General features: G+C 47.9%; 1 protein-coding gene across 4 annotated transcripts in view; it reads right to left on the minus strand.

Moving 5' to 3' along the window:
• DENND1A (DENN domain containing 1A) overlaps positions 1-22,086 on the minus strand; it is a 463,104-nt gene that overhangs the window by 51,112 nt on the left and 389,906 nt on the right. For all 4 annotated transcript variants that reach the window (XM_054726915.1, XM_054726917.1, XM_054726916.1 and 1 more), the window contains 5 exons: positions 11,491-11,595; positions 11,001-11,088; positions 9,137-9,177; positions 6,698-6,769; positions 4,952-5,008 (listed from right to left, as the gene is read on the minus strand). In XM_054726915.1, the coding sequence (XP_054582890.1) occupies positions 4,952-5,008; positions 6,698-6,769; positions 9,137-9,177; positions 11,001-11,088; positions 11,491-11,595 (363 nt within the window). The remainder of the gene's footprint in view (positions 1-4,951; positions 5,009-6,697; positions 6,770-9,136; positions 9,178-11,000; positions 11,089-11,490; positions 11,596-22,086) is intronic.

Raw genomic sequence — 22,086 nt, forward strand, 5'->3', positions numbered from 1 at the left:
TATATCTTCGACCTGGGGAAGGACAACAGCTTCCTCCCTGGAGAGCAGAGTGTGGGAGGAGCCCTAGCCAAGAAAGAAATAGGGCCAGCTCACATCCCCTATTGCTAGCAGAGGTCTTACACATAGTAGGGATCCAATAACAGCAAGTCTTGCTACCCAGGGTTAAAGACATTGTGGTCTAAGAGCTAACTGAGAAGCTGCCAGCAGAGGGGATGGGAACAAGGCAGTCTCAGACCCTTCTGATGGGAATACAATTTATATCAAAACCCTAAAAGAGGTGCATGTCCCTTGACCCATTAATTTAATTTCTAGATATTTATCCTGATGAAATAATTAAGAATTCCTGCAAGGTTTTATCTATGAAGATATTTGCCTAGACAAAATTGGAACTAACTTAAGTATCTAACAATGAGATCGATTAAATAATGTATATATGTCCCTCAGACAAAATTTTATGTACCTATTTAAAACAATGACATGTGGAAGAAACAGTTAGTGTCTGGGAAATGTTTAGCATATAGTTAAGTGAAAATGCAGGTTAGAAAGTGAGATAATTTTCTTCTTGTTTGTCTGATTTGTTGAATTTTCTTCAATCAACATGTTTTCTGTTTATAAATGAAAAAAATACTGACCATCAAAATGTCATTTTAAAGAAGGAAAACCAAGAAGCGGACAGGAGGGGCAAATCCTCCTTCCTAAAGGGTCACACAGAAGACAGTAGACAGAGCTGCAGATCAGAGGCCACCGCAGGGTGGCACCTCTCCCAGATGCAGGGTCAGCATTTGATTAAGCCCTTGGACAGAGTGCCCATGAGAAGGCAGGATGCAGGAGCCTGGAGGAGGAAGGGGCTCTCTGTGGCCTTGGGTAGGAGCCCGGTGTGGGTTGGACATGGAGAAAGCTCAGGCTATGACTTCATGAGGCAGAGATGTGAGTAGAGCACTCCAAGCCTACAGGAGCTAGAAGCACAGCTAGTTAAGGAGTGGTGGATGGCAGCTGGAGCATTCCAAGAACCACCTGGCCAAGGAGGTGGGAGGTGTGAAAGGTGTGAACGGTATGAAAGGTTTTAACCAGGGGAGTGACTCGGTCATAGCTGTGTTCTAGAAAGACTGCTCTGGTGGCTGTGTGGATGACCAAAAGGGAGGTGATCCCATGCCAACCGTGTCCTCAGGGCATGTGCACCCAGGAGTGTGGGCGGACGGGCTGCTCCAGATGTGGGACATGAGCACTGGACAGGATGGAAACTCCAGTTAACTGAGTGGTTACTAAGTTTTGCTGTTAAAATCCCTTATCTCTTCTAATCCTTAGAACAATCCAGTAAAAATCTCTATTCCTCCTAGTTTATAGATGAGAGAAACTAGCTTCACAGAAGTGAGGTAAATTACTCAAGGTCACACAGTTAATATCTTATACAACCAGCGTCTACAACCAGAATCTAGCTCGTCTGCCTCAGGAGCCCAAATATCAGGCCACAAGTTGGGGGTTTAAAGAACCCCGAGTGTGTGAGGTGGGGGCTTCCCATCTCTGACTCAGATTGCTGGTCTCCATTTTCGGATTTGGGGGGTGCCCTTCTTTCCCAGTCTACTTCACACCACAGCAAATGCAAATTAAAATATGAATACTGATGTCAAAACAATAGCCAAAGCTGGAATTTCTGTGATGGAGGCGGCGGCATAATGTGTCTGGAGACCAGGAGCTGACAGTTGTGTGTTAAGGTGTGAAAATGTCTGTCCTACAAGAATCTACCTGATCTCCCTGCACCTCCACCCCCCCTCCGCCCCCCTGCGTGCTTACTCACGCCCTTCAATACACTAGGGAACATTTGGCCAGTCTCAAGGCTTTGCTAACCCAATGGTGAGTCTGTTCCTTTTAATCAAAGAAACTAAATTAACAAGCTTGATGAATCTTTTGAAGATTTAGAAAGATCAAAGATTTAGAAACTTTAAAAGGGGCCGTGAATGGACCCACTTGATGAAATCATTTTGATACTGAAGAAAAAAGATCATTATTCAGGGATTCCACAATAGGTAAAAAAGAAAAAAAAAAGGAGACCTTACTGCCCCTGCAGGTAAGGAGAAACAGGGCATTCTGATGCCAGCCTGCAGGGTGCTGTGAGTGGATGCAATCTGATGACAATCACGAGCCCCACCAGGTGGCCTTCTTATCCAGGTCGGGAAGGATGCTGGGGTGTGGGAAGTGTTCTATTCTCCCTTTAGGAAGCAATGCCTGGGTAGCATCTTTGCCATTTCTCTTCTTCCTAATTTTGAGCAAGTCAGACTTCAAAGGAGGCCAAGCTGTAGAAGAACTTGACTACCTTGCTCCATTTATCCAGAGAAATATGTTATCCATCCTTCTTTTTTTGTTGTTGGGCGGAAGCAGAGCAGGTGTGAATAAAGCCACGCTACAGTATCTACGACAATTATTTGCCAGTGGTCACACGGATACCCTGAAAGCTCCTGCTTCAGATGCTTTGAAAATCGACAGCACAAATGAACAAGGGATGGAGAAGGGGCCCTGCTCAGTCATATTAGAGATGGACCCTTCACATACCATGGTGACCTCTCCGCAGGTCGGCCCCACATTTTCTATTTGCAATTCAAACCCAAGGCGAGAGCACAGAGGGCAAGACTGGGTTCTTGATTATATCTGCGAGGTCACCATTGCTATGCAGCTAGAGGAGGCCAGGTGGCAATCCAGTCCATTTGAAAATTGGATCTTTGTTGGGAACTGCCTCAATTTCATAGCGGAAACCAAACTTGATGTGTCTGTATTAGACGTGTGTGAGAGCCACATAAATATGTTGCCATTTCAGGGTGGGGGGACGAGGGAAGGGAACAAGAAATATTTCCTACAGCAGTGAGGGGGTCAGAGGGAGCCAAATCCGACATTAGCTCAAGAAAGGAAGCTGAGAGCTCCGCAGAAGACCAGGTCCTGTCTGCACTGAACAATGCTAGTTTCAATGACAAAAGAGCTCCTCCAAGCACCACGGCAAAGTATCAGGTCTGGAGAGAGCTGTAAGACGGAAGGGGGAAAGTGAAAATTGAAAAGGGTGCACTAATGGATCTGTCAACAGTCCGATGGTGACAACCACGCTTCTATAAAATGCCTTCACCATCTGTGTCACCTGAAATGTACTGACACTCTGCAGAGCACTACCTCCTGAAGCTATTCTTGAAAAGGCTGGCAGGGGGAAGAGGAGAAGGAGGAGAAAGTCTGCTTCAGATACCATCAAGGAAAGAAAGGACAGGGAGGTGGCAGGGAAGGAGAGCGATCTAGATTGTTTAAGTGAACATTTCAACAACAGCATCAAAACCCGAGCTTAACTAGTTATTTGCAGAAATGCTATGTATCATGAGAAGGGGGTTTCCTTAATGCTCACATGTACATGGCGGGAAGCAATGGCCTGTGGGGCGCAGATCTGACCAGCGAGGCCCATCTGTCCTCTGCCTGAGGAGGGACCCCTTCCTTTGCTCACTTTCGGTAATATTCTAACAGCAGCCGGGGCCTGGGCTTTAGTCATTCGGAGGGGAGTCTGGTGCGAGTTCCCCACTCCCTGCCACTCCAGTTCATCCTTGCAACCCAATTCGGTTACATGCAGCGGGGACAGGAGATAAAAAGATATATTCAGGTACTTAAGTAACATCCGAGTAAAGAATTTGACCTGCCAGTCTCGGGCAGGGTACACCAGACCACGGTTAAGGTCTACCTGGATTTTCATGACAGGATTTTTATTTCTGGACTTGAATCTTAGCTGCTAAAATTTCACTCTCAGCTGAAACTAAGAATTTAAAATGCTTAGAGCAAATTACTTTGCAATTAAAAGAAAGGAATCAATTCCTTTGACCATTTCAAGTTAATGAGAGGTCCTTTCTGACTTCGTAAATTAAAACTGCTTTTATTTTTAAAAAACTGCTGAGATAGACAAAGGCCCTTATTAGAGTGGCACATTTGGGGTGTGTAGGATAATGAAGGGAGTGATCCCAAACATCTTTTGGCAAACAAAACAATTGTTTCAGGAAGGCAGTACGAAATACTGTGGTGGTAAGAGCAGAGATGCTGGATGTGATGGATCTGGAATCTAACCCTGGCTCAGCCAGGCTCAAACAGTGTGACCCATGGGCAGATGACTTCACCTTTGAGCTGTGGTCCCCTTACACCCGAAATAGGAATAAAACCCCAGGTGGTTTTAAGGATTCGCTCTGGGCCTGGCCCATCCTTAGTGCTTAATGAAGATGGTGGCAATGACAATGACGACGACATTCATAATAATGGGAAAACGCCCTCTGTGTTACACTCACCTCCCTGTACAATCTAGAGGATCAAGTGGAAGGACTCTTAATCAGGATATAGCTTGTATGATTTTGTACAATTTTACTGATAGTCCAAAAAGACCATCAGAGCCCCACCCGTTCCCCCCTCCCCTCCCCCAAAAGTCTCAAACACAAACTTCTGGGCTCCTCTGGGTAAAACCACCACTGTGGGGAGAGCCCACAGCATCCTCCTCAAACCCACCCTCTGTGCCCTGTGTCTGCACGGTGGCCACGTGCATGCCAGAACCACGGCATCATTTCTCTGAAGATGCTTCTGGGTTTGGGTTACAGCCGGTCCCAGGTCAGTTGTAGGAGGGAGTGGTGCCAAGAGGCGGAGACCGAGCCAATTTCTACAGACCTGGGTGGGCCCCGAGCCCGGTGGGGTGAGGAAGGGAGAGACTGACAATGGTAACTCGGAACTTGCTTGCCTTTGTGGGTTTAAGCCAGAGTCTTAATGATATTTGAAGACAGTTTTTGTCTGTGAATATTTATAACAGTGTGAGAACTCCCAGACAGCTGGTAATGCATTTTGAAGTGTGCTAACAACACCGTATCAAACAGCCTCTATTGATCACATCATACTTTTTTGTGGCCACGCGTTTCATACACGGTGCTTATACATTTTGAATAAGAACTTCAAGTACCTTTTGCTTCAAGCGGTTTTTCACCTCTTTTATTCCCATTTTTGCATGATCTTTTGCCTGCATGAAAAATTAATTTAAGTTAAGATTCCCTTTCTGTTCCCAGCAGGGACTATGCTTGATTTCAGTCCGTTGTGAATCACCTTCTCTGATTACTAGAAAAAAAAGGAAAAATGGGATCATCAAGTTGAAAACATAATGGCTATGAAAACAAATAAAAGGTTAAAAAAAAGCCTTTAAAGAGGCTACAGAGATTTTATTTTTTTTGCATTTTGATGGCACTGATATTTCCCCCCTTTCTGCTCTCTATAATTATGTATCTCAGCGGCCTGGTGACAGCGACCAGTAAGAGCAGAGTGTTTCTGGCTGAAAGATTCAGAGTCGATTCCATTTCACCAGGGCAGAGCCTCGGGACCAGCTTTCTGGCCAGGCTGAATGGCCCGAGCGGATGCATGACTGGGCCAGAGCCATTTCTTACATCTCATTTCGGCAGACACCCTGGCTTTTATTTTCTGTCACTTTAGACCTGTGTGGTTCTGTTGGCAGCCACCTCTCCATTAAAATAACTACAATGTAAGCACAGAAAGGACTAACAAAATTAAAAATGGACATAATAGAAAACCACCCTAGTTAAGTAGCTCAGAGTCAAATCAGAAGAAAGGGAAATCACGAGAAACAAATACTTGAGGCTTGTAACAGCTGTAGCATCGGGAACGGACGTGTTCTACTTCCACGCTGCTGTGTGCACGAGTTTCACAAACAGTGCATTTCCTTTAGGATAGTGATGAGAGATGATGAAGAATTTGGGACAAAAATTAGGGGTGTCTCCCACCCATCGTGAATACTCTTCAGTAACCTGCAAAGGAGCCGCTTTATTTTGATATAATAGTGGGTACACACAGGAAAGGTTTGCTAGAACATTCGAGAGACCATGCCTCCAGGTCTCAGGGACGCTGGCATGGAGCAGCCAGAATTTTAGCCATCCAGACTACATTTTAAAAGCTACAACCAGGAGCCTCCCATTTCTCTCTTGTGGCAACTGTAGGCATAACACTTTAAATTAAAAATGTCACTTGCCTGGCTATGGCCAGTTTGGCTCAGCAGTTAGAGCGTTAGCTCATAGACCAAAGGATGGTAGGTTCAATTCCTGGTCAAGGGCACATACTTTGGTTGCAAGTTCAATCCCTGGCCCTGCTCAGGGTGCATGCAGGAGGCAACCAATTGATGTTTCTATCTCTCTCTCTCTCTCAAAAAAAAATCAATAGAAAAAATATCCTCTGTGAGGATTGAAAAAAAGAAGTCACTCGTAGCCTGGTCATAAAATATCAACATTAAATTATACTAAAAGCACTGAGAGCTTCAGGAAAGCACAGCAGCGAGTCACCTCTGTAGATAGGACCAGGTGAGTTTAAGAGCTGCATCATGCTGCCCAGCCGACATGGCTCAGTGGTTGAGCATTGACCTATGAACCAGGAGGTCACAGTTTGATTACTGGTCAGGGCACGTGCCTGGGTTGTGGGCTCAATTCCCAGAGTGGGGCATGCAGGAGGCAGTCAATCAATGATTCTCTCTCAACATTGATATTTCTATCTCTCTCTTCCTACCCCTTCCTCTCTGATATCTCTCTCTCTATCTATCTATCTATCTATCTATCTATCTATCTATCTATCATCTCAGAGATATATATGTGAATTGCATCATGCTAAGGAGCAGATCTGTTTGGGTCCTGAGACCAAGACCAGTACTTACAAACTTATAGACAGTCTTCATGGCTGGGTTTGCTTTCGTTTTCACAGTATTCAGAATTGCTCCACTTCCTTTCTATAATAAAAATGTCAATTAGTAATTTGGACTGAAGATGTAGTAGGCCAACACCAACAAAAACCTCTTCTCTTTAATCAAGTTAAGCAACACTTCAAGAGTGTGTAATTTAATTAGAGAAATAGGCTTGGATGGTAACTGGTCCCAGGCAATTAGTTATGGCCATGGCAGAATCACTATGGGTGCTGGGGGTGGGGTTGGGAGATGAGGGTAGTGATAATGAGCTGAGGGGGACTCTAGGCTCAGTACTTGGCTTGGCACCTGCCCTCTGGCTGGAAGGAAAGCTCATCATAGGCTTTCTGAGGTAAGGGCTTCCCCCCAGTAATCTACGGCTTCGAGATAGTCTAGTTACCAGGACAGCACTGAGGTGATTTTCATAACAATGGACTCTATGGCTAACACCAAGATGGGGCAGAAAACTGGGGCCTGATTAGCCAGCACTCTCTGGCTACTCTGGAAATATGCCACCCTCAGCCATGCACCTTCCTTTGTTCACCCTGTGTTGCTTTTTAATCACTTTGGTATGCTGCCTTCCTTAACATCTATAGCTTGAGAAAGGGAAAGACTGAAGAGCCATAAATATTAATCATGGCTACTAATGGCTTTAGTAGAAATCCAGCATACTGATTTCTTAGCTAAGTTTCTTTAGGAGAGCAGGGAAGGAAGAGGAGGGAACCGAGAAGGAGGAGGGGGAGGGAAGGCTTTCCCAGCACATGAAGGGGACAATGAATGGGTATGAAGCGCATAGGCCCAGGCACTGTGAGGGCTCACCGAGGGGATTCCCTGTGGCAATCCACAGGGAATTGAGGGTACTGAGCACCAGAGGGCTGGTCTCTGCCTTCAGAGATCTCCAGTCCAGGGAGTACACCAGGGTAAGCAACTTCAACCTGAGGTGGTGAGAGCTGTGCTGACTGTGTGCACAGCAGTGTGGAGGAAACTCATCGTTTGCAAGGTCAGAGAAGGTTTTAGAGAATGAAACATTTGGCCTGGTCCGTGAAGGATGAGCAGGAGTTCATGTGGGGATAGGAAGGGTAAGAATATCCCTAGGGGTAGGAAATAGCACAAGCACAAGGGCAGAAGCGGACAGGCCAGGGTGTCTGTGAGTGACAAGTGCTCCATGTATCATGGGAGGGATGGCGAGTAGGGGCCAGATGGGGTCAGCTTTCGAAGGCCAGGATCAGGAGTCTACACTCTAGAGGATTTTTAATAAAATGCATCAAATAATCAGATTGGTGGTGGTTCAGAAAGATAATTCCAACAGACTCGAATAGAGAGAGAGACTGGACCCAGTGAATATATGAAAGAATAAGATATAGTAATGTAGTTAGTGGGATCAACTTTTAGCACAATTTTTGGGGACTGTCCATATTAAAAATTTTGAGCTTTAATTAAAAACATTACAGTTTGACCTAGAAAGCATTCTATGTTGCAGGACAATATGAAAATTTCACCTACTCATTTATTCCATACTGCTTTCCAAAATTACTCAGTATTCAGTTTCAATGGTCCTTTGGAATAGTAAAACTCTCTTTATCAATCCATCAACAAGTCCTTATTGCTCATCTATGGTTTGCCAAGTGCCGTGTTTGGCCATCCCGGAAGAACAAAGGAAGTCTTTCACTGAGGAGCGGCTTACTCTCGGCCAACTGCAGCCACTTCCAAAGACCCGCCTTGGCAGCAGCACACTTGGCCCAGGAGCAGGGAGAACACTTATCACATTATGTCGGAGCTGCCTGTTTACGTGCCTGCCTCCTGAGCAAGAGGGGAGCTTCCCCGAGCAGGGCCTGTGTCTGCTCTCCACTGTATCCTCGCCCCCTGCGTGGTGCCCGGCACACAGGCCTGCAGTCCACACTCACTGATAAAGCCACGTAAGAGAAAGGCAAGACTTTGAATTCCTCAGTGGCTTCTGAAGCCCTAAGCTCCTGGCTTCTAACGCAATGAGACACTGTTCACAGGATCGTGAGGGATGAAAAGGTCTCTCAGTGATGGGTTCTCCCCCTGCCCAGGAGCCTTGGCTCTGAAACACACTGCAGAGCAGCAAGAGGCATGTATTTTTGGTTCCCCCATGACAATTTCCCACTTGCACTGGCCCTGGAAGGAGACACCCAGAAATGCTCTAAGATGACGACATCCACTTGACACGCCTTGGCCGGCGTCCTGGGCTGAAGGCTTCTCCTGGCTCTCCTCACCAGGATGACTTTGGACAGTCTCATCCTGCCAGCTCCACCTGGCTTTACAAACAAAAGCTTCTACAGCTGACAGAAGGGAGTGCCCCAGGCCGAATGACAGCCTCCTGGGTGGCGGGGAAGAGCAGGGCTGCCAGGAGGCTAAGGAGGGCCCAGGTGGCTGGCAGGGGAGCACACTTACCCTGACCGTGGAGAGCCACTGGTGGTACAATCTGTCGCTGCCTGGGGAAAGAGGAGTCAGAGAGCTGTCATTTAAGGCGGTGATGTGCGCTCAGGAGTTTCCCCAATTGCTTTCACCATGCAGGCCTGGGAAAGTTCAAAATATGGAGAACATGGAGGCTCCCAGGCCCCACTCCCTGAAGGAAGCAGTGGCTAGTTGCTGCCACAGGTTTTCTTTCTGAGAGAACTGATCCCATTAGTGCCCCGAGTACAAACCAGTCTTCCCCAGTGCCTTCTGGAGAGAGGGCAGACCCCAGAGCCCATTGCCTCATTTCAGCCCCGCCCACGCTCTGCCGCTCCATCCAGTGCTGCCTTTCTAAGGACCATGTGTTCCAACCTCGAGGAACGACTGGGGGCTCCCTGACTGTGCACCCTCGGTAACTCTGGCCACTGTTCCCTCCTCCCCCGGGCTCAGGGCACTCAGCCACCAGCTCAGATGTTATTTTCACTACAAGCTTCCTTCATGTGGATGGGGACACTCCTTCCGAAGTCATTTTCTCTGAAGCCCTGTGAGGCACCCCAGGGCAAGCACACTGCTGGACACGCACTTGGCACTCCACGCACTGGCATCATGTAGGGAAAGGAAAAGGAGGTGTTGTTGGGGAACTTGTTCATTTTATCTGGTGGGATAAGGACGTCTCATCAGCAAACAGGTTTTCTAGACGCTCTGAATGGCTTGACTTACTTTAACAACATAGAAAGCCCATCTTCTCCTCAGAACAAACATTCAACTGTGAGAACTACTCAAATCTGCCTCCTATGAAGCTCTCTCTTTACACAGTGAGATTTCAGAGCCCCATTCTAATTGTACAAAAACCTGCTTCTACTGCTTCTCCTGCACAGATTTAGTTTGCATTTGTCTTTAGTTATGTGTCTCTTTCTCCTACCAGTCTAAAACCCCCGAGGGCAGAACTGGGTCCATCCCTCCTCCACAGGTCTCTGGACAGAGGCTTTGCACCGGTCCATGACAACCGTGGGACTCCCACTCTGGCTTCAATGATGATGCTCCCCAAGCAGCCAGCCTGTGAAAGGGGTTCTTGCAGGTGACACTGCGCCTGACTCTGAGTTTAGGATGGCCAGCTGGCTGATCAGCATAGTCCAGACCAGACACATGCTCAGCAATAAGAGGCCAGCTTCTTTGACTATTATTATTTTGCTTTTAGTTTCTACTCTGCTGCCAAAGACTGAGGCTTGGGACTTGGAAAACATGCCAGACGGGGTTTCAGGAGGCAGGGTCAGCCACTAACACCTCTTGGGGCCTGGCCACTGGGCGTTAGATGCCCCCTCTGAAACATGAGAGGATGAGCCCTCCAGTTCTAAAGGTATGCAGAGACCAGGCACTGCGATGATTTTCACACTTTAAAGAGACATTGGCTGAGCAGGTCCTGTGCCCTGGTCTGTCCCGGGGGACTGCACAAAGCTTTCCTCGTGGACTCTGATTTAGTTGTAACAGGAGTCCTGTGAGGCAGGCACTGTCACTCTCAGCGCAGAGATGGAAACATTCAGCTGAAAGAGGTGAAAGGACTCAGCCACGTTACTGCCGTAGTAAGGGGCAGAGTCCTGATCTGAATCTAGGTCTCCTAACGTGGCACCTCATGTGTTTTCCATGGCACCATGCTGGCCCTGGCACGGAGGATCGCAGAAGGGCCAATGTGCATCTCATCAGAAACGAAGAGCAATTCCTCAAGCACTTCAAGGCCAGGGTTGAAATCAGTTCCTCCATAACCCCCAGGGACGGAAACAAGAAGTCACTGCCACTCCTTGCCAAACACACCCTACTCCCACGCCCAGCCCGCAGAACAGGAAGAAAAGAAAACGCTTCTCACCAGCATACTCGCCCATGTTGATCTCCTCTTCAAAAACATCACTGAAACCTTCGCCGGAATTGAGAAGGTCTAATCTACCATCAATAAACTAAGGAGGAAAGAACAGAACAGAACTGTGCACACGGGAACAAGGAGCAGCAGCACTCAGCCGGCACCCAGTGCGTGACCAAGGACCCGCCACACCTGCCAAGTCAGGAAGGGCCTTAGGAACGGCGCGTTTCAAAGAAGCGAGTTCCCAAACTCTGGCTGCGGGGCTGTGATAACCTGTACAACCGCGTGGCCTATCTGCCAGGGCCTGCCTGTTGCTGAGCACCCTCCTCACCCAGTCCCTGTCCCCAGACCCTCTTTAGCTGTGGGAGTCCCACCCATGCCTGCAGCCTCAGTGCTCAGTGAAGACAGCTGCAGAACCCTCCCTCCTCCCCCCAGCTCCCCACCCCGACCCTGTCCCCCCAGGAATCCAGACACAGGCCAAGCTAGGGAGGCCAGGCACCTGCTTGAAGAGCTGCAGCTGGGTGGCATTCTGCAGGAACTGCCTCATGGCTCCAGAGCGATAGTGGGACACGAAGTCCTCCTCACAGAAGGTGATTGGCTCCCCCTGGGAAATGGAGAAGGGGACAGCATGGTTAGAGGAAGCGGGCGTGGGGTCAGCTCTTAAACTCGGCTAGGCTAGGCGGTGCTTCTACATCTGCTAATTAGAGTAATTAGATCCTCATCTTCTTGGTGAAGTGGCTGTTATCGTTGATGGCATTCTCATCTCTGGATGAGAAGGCTGTGTCAGGGAGGAAGTCACTGCCCAAAGTCACAGAGCTGGTAGGAGGCAGAGTGCGAACCAAAGGCCGGGTTCCAACCCCACCCCCACCCCTTGCATATCCCAACAGCAAGTCAGCGGATGGACCCTCCAATGCGATGACTTCCAAACTTTTCACTTTTAGAAGCCGGACCTTCTTCAGACAGCACCTGAAGCAGAAGGATCCCCGCTACATAAAACAGCTTGCTGCCCTGGCGGCTGGCTGGGCTCTCTGGCTTGGAGGTCTCCCCTCCTCACCCCATCCCCACTCCCTGCACCTTACAGTCCCGAAGGCATCAGGTGTGGAACACCCTTTGAAAACCATTTGCCCAGTGATCTTAACCAATAGCAAATGATCACTTAAAAATAATTATTTCTATGAAAAGCAGGGATGATTAAAAAGAAAATGTACCATCCAGTCAATTTTGTGCATATGCTGTTTGATAAGGAAGTTTGCTTTTACCAAACTACATTTTATGAGTCAAGAAAATGACACCCTAAGCTTAACAAACATCCCATCTTGTAGTCAACACCCCAGTCCTTCTTTGAAGGATCCGGAGTCCTCACCCACACAGAGAAGGCTTTAGTTTTAACGGGGTATTCTTAATTCTGAAAGATCAGACTTTTATATCTTGAACTGACTTAAAGGTACCCCTCGCTTCACAGACTTGGTGGAAAACACAGAGATGTATGAAGCTCCACTTTTATCCTGTTTTAATGAGTTACCTAAGTGTTAAATTTACTGTCTAGCTGTTATAAATTCCAAGAGTTCCTCCTGCTTCAATCCAGCCAATATTAGCTCAGCAACTGGGCAGACTTGTTGCACAAGGGCTGCAAGGATGGCCCAAAAAAGGTAGGGTGAGGGGAATATTTATTTTTAACAGTTACACCCCTAATTTTACAAAGGATCTGAGGCAGCTTATATGAGCACACAGAACAAAGAAAAAAAGCAGAGTTGGAAAAGACAAATATATAAAATGTTAATTATTTGGGAAAAGAGTATAGGATTTCTAAAATTAAATTACAAAATCAGCTCTGAGCTTCCTGGTTGTTGAAGCAAAAAGGGAAACAATGCAAATCTTACATTGTCTATGAGAAAAAAGCCTACCAGTTCCTCAGGGGAAGACAGAGCTTTCATGCCATTTATTACTGGTGTGACTTTACACCTTTCTTTCGAGGAATTAGCTGGTGATAACCAGCTAGCCCAGCGGAAGGCCATTCTGTGGCCTGAGGTTCTGCTTCTCACCCTTGGGACCAGAGCAGGGCAATGACTTCTCTCCAGGTGATCTCCATCAGCACCGTGGAGCTCACACGCTAAAAGACTCCTAATAAATAGCGTCAGTTCTGATGTCTTTTTGAGTTCCAAAGCTATGTCACCATTCCCACCTGGATGGCCCACTAGCACTTTAAACTCAAAATGGCCCAACTCCCTAATTATTATCCCATTTGGATTGCACCCCAAATCTATCTACCTTTCTTTCTTTTTCTCTATTCCTTTATTTCTTTCTTCTTCCTTCCTTCTTTCTTTTCTCCTTCCCTCTCTTCCTTCCTTCCTTCCTTCCATCATTATCCATACCTACCCACAGTAGACCTATCAGACTTCCTATTCCTTCCCGTTTACCAGTGAAATCTCTCAGGTTTGTCCCTGCTCTCCATCCCACGACTGGCACTGAGCTGTGGAGGTTTAACTCCATGCCCCTTGCCTGTGTCATTCCTCCCAGTGCCTCCGATTCTTCAGGTAGAAGTGACTTTAAAATGCAGATTGCGTCGTGTCACTGTCCTAGTCAAGAATTTTGCAGAGACGTTACATTTGATCGTTTGATTAATGTCTGCTTCTTCCACTAGGCCAGTGGTCGGCAAACTCATTAGTCAACAGAGCCAAATATCAACAGTACAACGATTGAAATTTCTTTCGAGAGCCCAATTTTTTAAACTTAAACTTCTTCTAACGCCACTTCTTCAAAATAGATTCGCCCAGTCCGTAGTATTTTGTGGAAGAGCCACACTCAAGGGGCCAAAGAGCTGCATGTGGCTTGCGAGCCGTAGTTTGCCGACCACGGCACTAGGCTATATGTGTGCAGGAAGGGTACCTGCTTTGCTCAACATTGTACACCTGGTGACACGTGTGTCACATACATGGGTCATGGTGGGAGAGGAAAGGAAAGTCTTAGCTCCTTAGCTGGGCACACAAACCTTTCCTGAGCAGACCCTCGCTTACGTTTCCAGAGCCTTTCTGTGTCCCTTTCCGCGGCCTCCCAAATACCTTATGCTCCAAATGCACCTCCTAATCACAGGTCATGTCCTTTCCCACTTGCTTCCTTGCTTTTGCCAGTTTTATTCCTTCCACGTGGACTAACCTTCTCGTAAGCACAGGTCTTTTTGCCACAGCCACTCACCCCTGCTTGGTGCTCCCACAGTGCCTCGTGCACCCCTGGGGGTTGGGTAATCTGCACCAGCATCCCCTGTGACCAGGATCTGGAGAGGGCATAGGCCCTGCTGGATTCATCTCTACACTCCCTGGGGACAGTGTAGGGCCCAGCCCCCATTGGAAGCCCAGGGATGGGGTTAAAGAACCACAGAATGAGCATGACTCTGGTTCCCATCACAGGAGCCCTGCAGTCTCTGTGGGGCAGAGCCACCGCTCGCCTGACAGGTAAAGAGGACTCAAAGCACAATGCCAGGTGGGTGACACTTGTGTCCAGGGAGTTGAGAGCTGCTCGAGGAAATGCTTGTTGAGTTGTTAGCATTCACTCTGGAGTTTGGGCTCAGCATTGCCAGGAAGGAGAAGTCCACTGAGGGATCAATAAATGCAAGAGTTTGCAGCTGGATCTGTAGGTGAGGGTAGCCCGAGGCAGGATTTAGCTGCAGGAGAGCAAGAATCTCATCCCTAGGGGGACACAAACATTTTGGGCCTGTTGTCTTCTTACTGGAGGTGACACTCTCCTGGATCAGATGTCTGCGTCATAAAAACAGACCAAAGCACATGGGCACAGTGGAAAGATTCAGGAGAAATGTGACACTGGGGACTTTTTCTGCAAAGAGCTTGAAGAACAGCATCAGCGGTGTCAGTCGACGTGGAGATAAATACTAGCACCCAGTACAGTGCTCCTGGGGTGTGTGTGGGGGCACGACAGGTCCACAGGAGTCAGAAGGGGAAAAGGCTAGTCCTCCCAGGGCAGCAGGGCAGGACATGTGACTGTGGGCACATGTAGTGGAGCCTGGAAGGGTGAACAGGAATTACGTGGGCACGCTCCACCCATTGAGGGCGCTGTCCTAACCCTGCTGAGAGGCAGGGACACTGTACCAGGGTCCTGTATAAAGGTCTGCCTGGCAACAGGCACAGAGGGCTCATTCCCCTGGAGTTCCCTTCTTTTTTTTTTTTTTTTTTTTTGTGACATATTGTTATTGATTTCAGAGAGGAAGGGAGAGCGAGAGATAGAAACATCAATGATGAGAATCATTGATTGGCTGCCTCCCGCACACCTGCTACTGGGAATCGAGCTCACAACCCGGGCATGTGCCCTTGACCGGAATCAAACTTGGGACCCTTCAGTCCACAGGCCGATGCTCTATCCACTGAGCCAAACCAGCTAGGGCTGAAGTTCCTATCTAAGAAAATGACAATTATTAACATTTCACCTAATCTTTACAGAATAACTGAGGCAAGGCAACTTGCCCAAGATCACATAACCTGTAAATGGCAGAAATGGGGCTTTGTACCCTAGTGGCCTCTGAAGCCCAGGTACACCCATATGGCCCACTTCTCTGACCTTAGTTCTAACTGTTTGCACTCGGGCATCTGCTGGAGAGCAGGAGAGGTCTTCTCAAAGGTGGAACCCCTCAGGTTCTCCTGCTGAACCCTCAAAGCACCAGCCACTCAGAGACAAGCGGCTCCTGGGAGCAGGTGAGCAGGTGTGAAGGGTCTTACTGCCATGGGCCTTCCAGGATGCCAAGTCCCTTCCTTCCACCAGCTTGTCCAGCTGCTTCCTGCAGCTGAACTGACCCCCCTCACCCCCCTCCCCGCCGCCCCAGCCCACTCTCTGCAGTGGAAGAAAGGCAAGGTGTCTTGCTAATTCCCTCCTTTGTAAGAAGTGCGGATTGAGTTCTCCTGTTAGGCTGATTAAATAAACCTTTTGTCTTCTTAGGCGACACTCTAGGAGCTGGGGCTCCTGGCTGATAGTGACATTAATCCAGGGAAGCCAGGCGCAAGCTATCAAACTTAGATTGAATTAGAGTTTTCCATCTATGACCCGCAGGACAGTTAAACACAGTTGCTTAACCCTATCAGGAACTTTGTCTGTCACAAAACGCTAAGTTTACTCTCATCTCATCCTCTCGACATATGGAGTCAGTAGAAAATCCCATTATTAATGAGTCAATCTTTGTTAACAGGTGAAGTTGGCAATTCCAAAGATTTTTTTGATGTTTCCAGAAATAAATGGATTTTACCCACAGCATTGTAGCTACTGGCATAAAAATAAAATCTCCCATCAGATTTTTCAGCAACTTTTCTTGTTCTGCTGATCCATATAAAGTATTAAATTCTTATTTTCTCTCATAAATTTAACTTTTATCAAGATTTTATCTGACTTACTAGTAAAGTAAGAGAAAAAAGGTGTTCTCTCTTTATGGGCCTTGTTTAAAATAAAATTTTTAAAAAAGCAATTCATCCATCCAAACATTTAAGAAACACCTACTACGTGCCAGGCTCTATGTTAGGAGAATATAAAGATGAACACAATATAGTTCCTCTGAGTAATATTAATAATCCAGTGAGGGGTGGGAGCGGATGAGGGTATAGATGACAGAACAGCAGAATGTTATGTTGACAGCAGCATTATTCACAATAGCCAAAAGATGGAAGCGACCCAAGTGTCACAGATGGATAAACAAAATATACATACAATGAATATTGTTCAGCCTTAAAAAGGCAGGAATTTCTGGTACATGCTACAATATCGATGAACCTTGAAGACATCATGCTAAGTGCAATAAGCCAGTTGCAAAAGGACAAATACTGTCCGATTCCACAACAGAGCATCAGTGTCACAGAGACAGAAAGTAGAAGGGGGGTTGCCAGGGGCTGGAGGGTGGAGAATGGCGAGTTGTTGTTTAATGGGGACAGAGCTTCAGGTTTGCAAGATGATAAAAGTTTGGGAGATCGATGGTGGTGATTATTTCACAACAATGTGAATGTATTTAATTGCCACTGAACTGTACACTTAAAAATGGTTACAGCATAAAGTTTATGTAATGTATATTTTACCATAATTAAAATTTTTTTCTTTAAATCTGAAAAAAAAAAAAGAAAGAATGACGGAATGTTTATAATTGTGGAAGGTGAGCAATGGGTACATGGAAGTTCATTTATTTTGTAAAGATTTGAAATTTTTCATAATAAAATGTCAAAAATCAAAGCTGCTGTTATCAAGGAACTCTGCCTGGTTTGGGAACAAACAACTACAGCACAGCATGACAACTGGCACAGCAGAGGGCGGGTTTTGTTATTTCTGGAAAAGGCACCTTTAAAAACTTAAAACATTGGTTTAAAAGTTTGATCCATTTAAGGTAACACAACAAGGTGGAGAGAGAAGATGTCTTGGTGTCAGAAAGACCAGGACCACACGTGACCATACCAGCTATGTGACCTCAGGTGACCTGTCTTTCCTCATCTGTGACGATTACTCAATGCTGGCCCATCTCATAGGATTGCTTGGGTGATTGAAACAGATTACAACAAATAGATACTCCACATATATTTTCCACAAATAGCCATCTTCTTGAGTGCAGAGATTGGGTTTTACCAGGACTAGAACATAATTTGGGGAACTCAATGCAAAATGAAAACGCAGGAAAAAAGGACTGTTAAGTCTAAAACTCGTACTAAAATATAAAGCTTTTTTTCTTTCATTTGTGGTTTCTTTCTAGACCTATCGTGGTGTTTTTAAAATTTACTATTTAATGTCATTCTATGTAAAGGAAAATAAAAATTTAAATTATTAGCAAGAATTTTACTGTTCAATTTTATATTGTGCAGTGCCAGTTTTAAATGTTAACATATGTGGAGTCATATTTTGTAATGAGTATATGCATTTGTATTTTCTTCTTACCAGGCAGTAGAAATGCCGCACAAAAACGAACTCAACTGTTATTTCAGTTCTTGACTTGCGCACAATCTACTACCGTTCTCTACCTTTGCCTCACCGAGGAGAAAGGACAAGCAACTGTGGTTGCTCCATCTTTTCCTCTCCTTCCATGACATAATTTTCACAGTAAGTGGCTGGCTAGTACAAGGCAGTAACATGAGTAAGAACTCTATGGGTTTCCGTGGTCACTCATGTTCCTTAGAACACCATGCCTTCTCTCACTGTGGAAGCCAAGCTGGCCTCCAGGGGCTGTCAGTGCCCCATTGCCCAGTCTTAGACCTGCACACGCTGGCCTCGTAAGCGCGCCAAGTCTTGCTGAACTATCCACTTATGGGGGGGGCGGCACTGGAACTCCGTGCCATGGGGCATCGAGAAGCTACATTGGGGTGGCACAGCTCTGCGGAGGAAGGGCATGTGGGTGTCTGCTCTGCACATGCTTGCACGCCACTGTCCCATCAGACCTCACTCCCCCAACAGGTTCAAAGGTAAACATAAAGAATCTCAAGATGAGACAGCAGAACACTGAACCCGGGGCAGGGCCCTGGGGCTGCCAGGTCACACACCGGTAGGGCCCGTCCAGGGCTCACACTTCTTTTCTCTCCTGTCCCTTCACAGGCTGAATACTCAGAAGGGGCTCTGGCGCTCGGCTCTGTTTGCCACCTGACTCGGCAGCATAGAGCAGTTTCAGGCAAGTTTGTGGGTTGATGGAAGTGGGGTTTCTAAACTCTTGAGCACGACCCTCAAGGCCCTTGGGACCCTCTCCAGCTGACTTTTCTTTTTATGACATCCCATTCACCTTGTCCACAACCTGTTTTGTTTGAGTAATTCTGGAGTGTCGACCGCCTCCCAACCTCTGCACGCACCCTCATGGCTCTGGCTCCTCTCTTCCTGTTACCTCTTTGTGAAAACCCTACCTGACGCTTTCCATGTCCCTACGCCAACACCTCCTTCGCCAGCCAATGCCAGCTCCTGGCAGGCAGGCTCTGATCCACCCCCAGTGGCTGGCGAGCAGTGTGTGTCACCTGTGCCACTTCAGAAGAAGACAGGACACTGCCCCTGTGTGCATCCTGTAATGTGGGGAAGACGACCTGCTTCAGCGGATCGCCGGGGGTAAACAGGAAGGCACTAGATGATGGTTAGCAGAGCTCGACCTTGGCCATGCAATGGAAGCACCAGGCCCACTTTTAAAGTCCCCAGTGCCAGGTAGTTTCTAAAACTCCCCGGGTGACTCCATTGTAGTCAAGTCTGAGGACCACTGGTGTAGGTAGAAATGATTGGTGCCTACACCAATCAATATTCATTTTTTACAATTTAAGAAAAAAGAACTAGAATAAAGCAGCCAGGGAATCTGGCCCCAACCGGGTTGCATTTTGTTTAAATGTCTCCAAATTCCCAAGAAAACATTGTAGTCATTGGCTGAAGTGCAGCACAGCCAAGAACCTTGCTTGTAAGTGTGAAAGGTGATTTATCATCTCTCACAGGAGCCAATACTGCCCCACTGGCCACGTGGAAATTCCCCTCTGAGCCTCCTGCTCGGGCCTCAGCACCACATCCAGAACTGAGTCTGAAGGCCAGCTCCTCACAGGGTCAGGAACCAAGGTGAATTCCCGCCGACACCGAGAAGGCTGAGTGTGGTGAACGCCAGATCCTCACTGGAAGGCAGGGCAGGAGGGAGGGTAGGGACAGCAGGATTAGATTACAGTAACTCCGGGTCAGCCTGACGCAGGCAGGAGTTTAGGGAGAAGGGACCCAGTGTCAACTGAGCCCTCGCTCTGGACCAACCTGCCCGCCATGCTCACTGAATCCTCGCCAGAATTCGATGTTCACACGTCTCCCATTTTATAGATGAGGAAAGGAGTCCCACAAGGCCAAGTGCTTGGCCCAAGGTCCCAGAGCTAGTGGGTCTGAATGACTCCCAAGTCCAAGCATGCTCTCCCCTCACCCTCAGAGGCATAACCTATACACTCGGGGCCACCATGGTGGACTTGGGAAGGTGGTCGCTGCACGGCCACAGTCAGATGGCTCTGGTTGGGCTGGGCCAAGCCACATTTTGGGCTGACAGGACCAAGACAGCCTTCTGAACCACTTGTGCGCGAGCCGAGGAACACCAGGGACAGACTCCCAGCCTGGGCCCCTGCCACTGTAACGAGCCCTAAACAAAGAATCAATGTGTTATTGTGAAGCTGGCGCACAGTGCGGGTGATTTAAGTTGGGGAAATGTGGGTGCCTGACAAAAGCTACTCCGATGATTTGCAGGGGCAGGGACGGCCCAGCCGACAGTATTTGCCCATTCTGGCCAGCTGCTCCGGTATTGACAGAAGCCCCCACCCACACTCGCTAGATTACAGTAAAGACATTCAAATCACAGGCGCGTCGGCCCACGCCTTGGCTCCTCTGTGCCAGCAGCCCCTTCCTTCTGCATTAACCGAGACACACAGGGAGAAGTCAGGAAATTCTGATTAGCGCAGGAATGGCAGATGAGCGGGAAGGCTGGTGGAAGCCAAGGAGACACAATGAAGTGGGTCTTCACGCATACTAGCTTAAGATTTTCTTTCCATTAGAAATGCAGGTGGGAGCCGGCTCGGCAGGGAACGCAGGTGCAGTGATTAAAAACGGCTCCCACTTACTGAGCACTGACTCCATGCTGGGCGGTTTTACATGCATTATCTCACTTGGTCTTCATGGCAACACTGACGTCGGTGTTGTCAGGCTCTCCATTTTACAGACAAGGAAATTGAGGCTCAGAAAGGTGAAGTCACCTGACCAAGGTTGCTGAGCTGGTCAATGACAGAGCCAGAGTTTGCAGCAGAGTCTGCCTGGCCCTGGGGCTCATGCAACACAATATTCGTTCTCTTTAAGAGAAGTGATCACAAGATAGTATTTGACTTATCAGCTGCCACCGGGGCTGCTCTAGCAATTCAAAGTGGTGAACCATAGGCTGTGATGAAGGGAGTGGGCTTTGGAGAAACGAGTGTGAGCTCTCGCTCCACAGCATGCGTGCAGAAGCCATGTCACCTCTTGGGACCTCGTTTTCTTTCTGATATGCCGGAAATAATAATCCGTACCTCATGCTGTAAGCATCCAGTGCCATCCAGGGCAGCGGCTGGTCACGGGGGGAGCTGACAAGGTGAGCTGGTGGCCACCCCGAGCTGCAGCACAGCCACAGCTCTCTTCCCAGAAGGGAAACCACGCAAACTCGCCGCTATCTCAGTACCAAACACCTCCTGGCTCAGCCACCGAGGCTGCACCTGTTTGCACCACATGCCCAGGACACATGTTGGGCCAGTGGAGTCAAGACCAGAATCAGAGAAAGGAGAAAAGGACCCAGGAAGCTGTCTTCTGTGAGTGGGACTCAGCAGGCACAGGATGCCTGGGGCTGAGGGCTGGATCTGCACAATGACCCCACTGAGAGGCTCTTTAGCCTCATCTTGCAGAGGGAGGGGACTTGACTTGTCCAAGGCCATGGAGCTGGGAAGAGCCAGAGCTGTACTTGAGGTCAGTTCTGTCTGACCCCACAGCCCAGGCAGGCTCTTCCCACCACACCCCACAGCATCTGAGCATGCTCAGTTGCCCAAACACATTTTTCTCTGGGTTTTCAGGGAATTCAAGACACAGCAGATAATTTTCCACACAAAAATGTCCCTTTGCACATAGTACAGCCGCAGCCCAAGGAGTCCAGTCTCTAGATCATGTAGTGCCTGGGAACTCCAAAGAGGTTCAGTGCAGCCCAGAATGGGGAATGCAAGAGAGCCTCTGTGAGCCTCAGTTTCCTCATCTGTTAGTTGGGGATATTACCTACTTCATATTGAGAGGTTTCAAGTGATTCACCATTTGTCAAGGGGCCGATACTGAGTAGCACACACCAGGTGCTCAATGGAGGTGACTGTCCTAACAGCTCTTTCAGATGCCCCTTGACAGCTGGGTGTTACATCTTGCCGGAACCTTCTGCACCTGTCACTCAACAAACGCCTGTGACTGGGGTGCTGGAAGAGCACAGCCAGGGTGACTGTTGGGGTGGGGTGTCACCTAAGGAAGTCCACATGGGGACAAAGTGATATAAAACCGAGCCCCAGGGAGGTGCAGGCACTCGCTAGATGGGAGAGCAGAGGTGGGCATGAGCGCAGGAGCAGGGCTGGGATGACACGGAGCTGGT

This window comes from Eptesicus fuscus, chromosome 15 (genome assembly GCF_027574615.1).
Source record: "Eptesicus fuscus isolate TK198812 chromosome 15, DD_ASM_mEF_20220401, whole genome shotgun sequence".
NCBI lineage: Eukaryota > Metazoa > Chordata > Mammalia > Chiroptera > Vespertilionidae > Eptesicus > Eptesicus fuscus.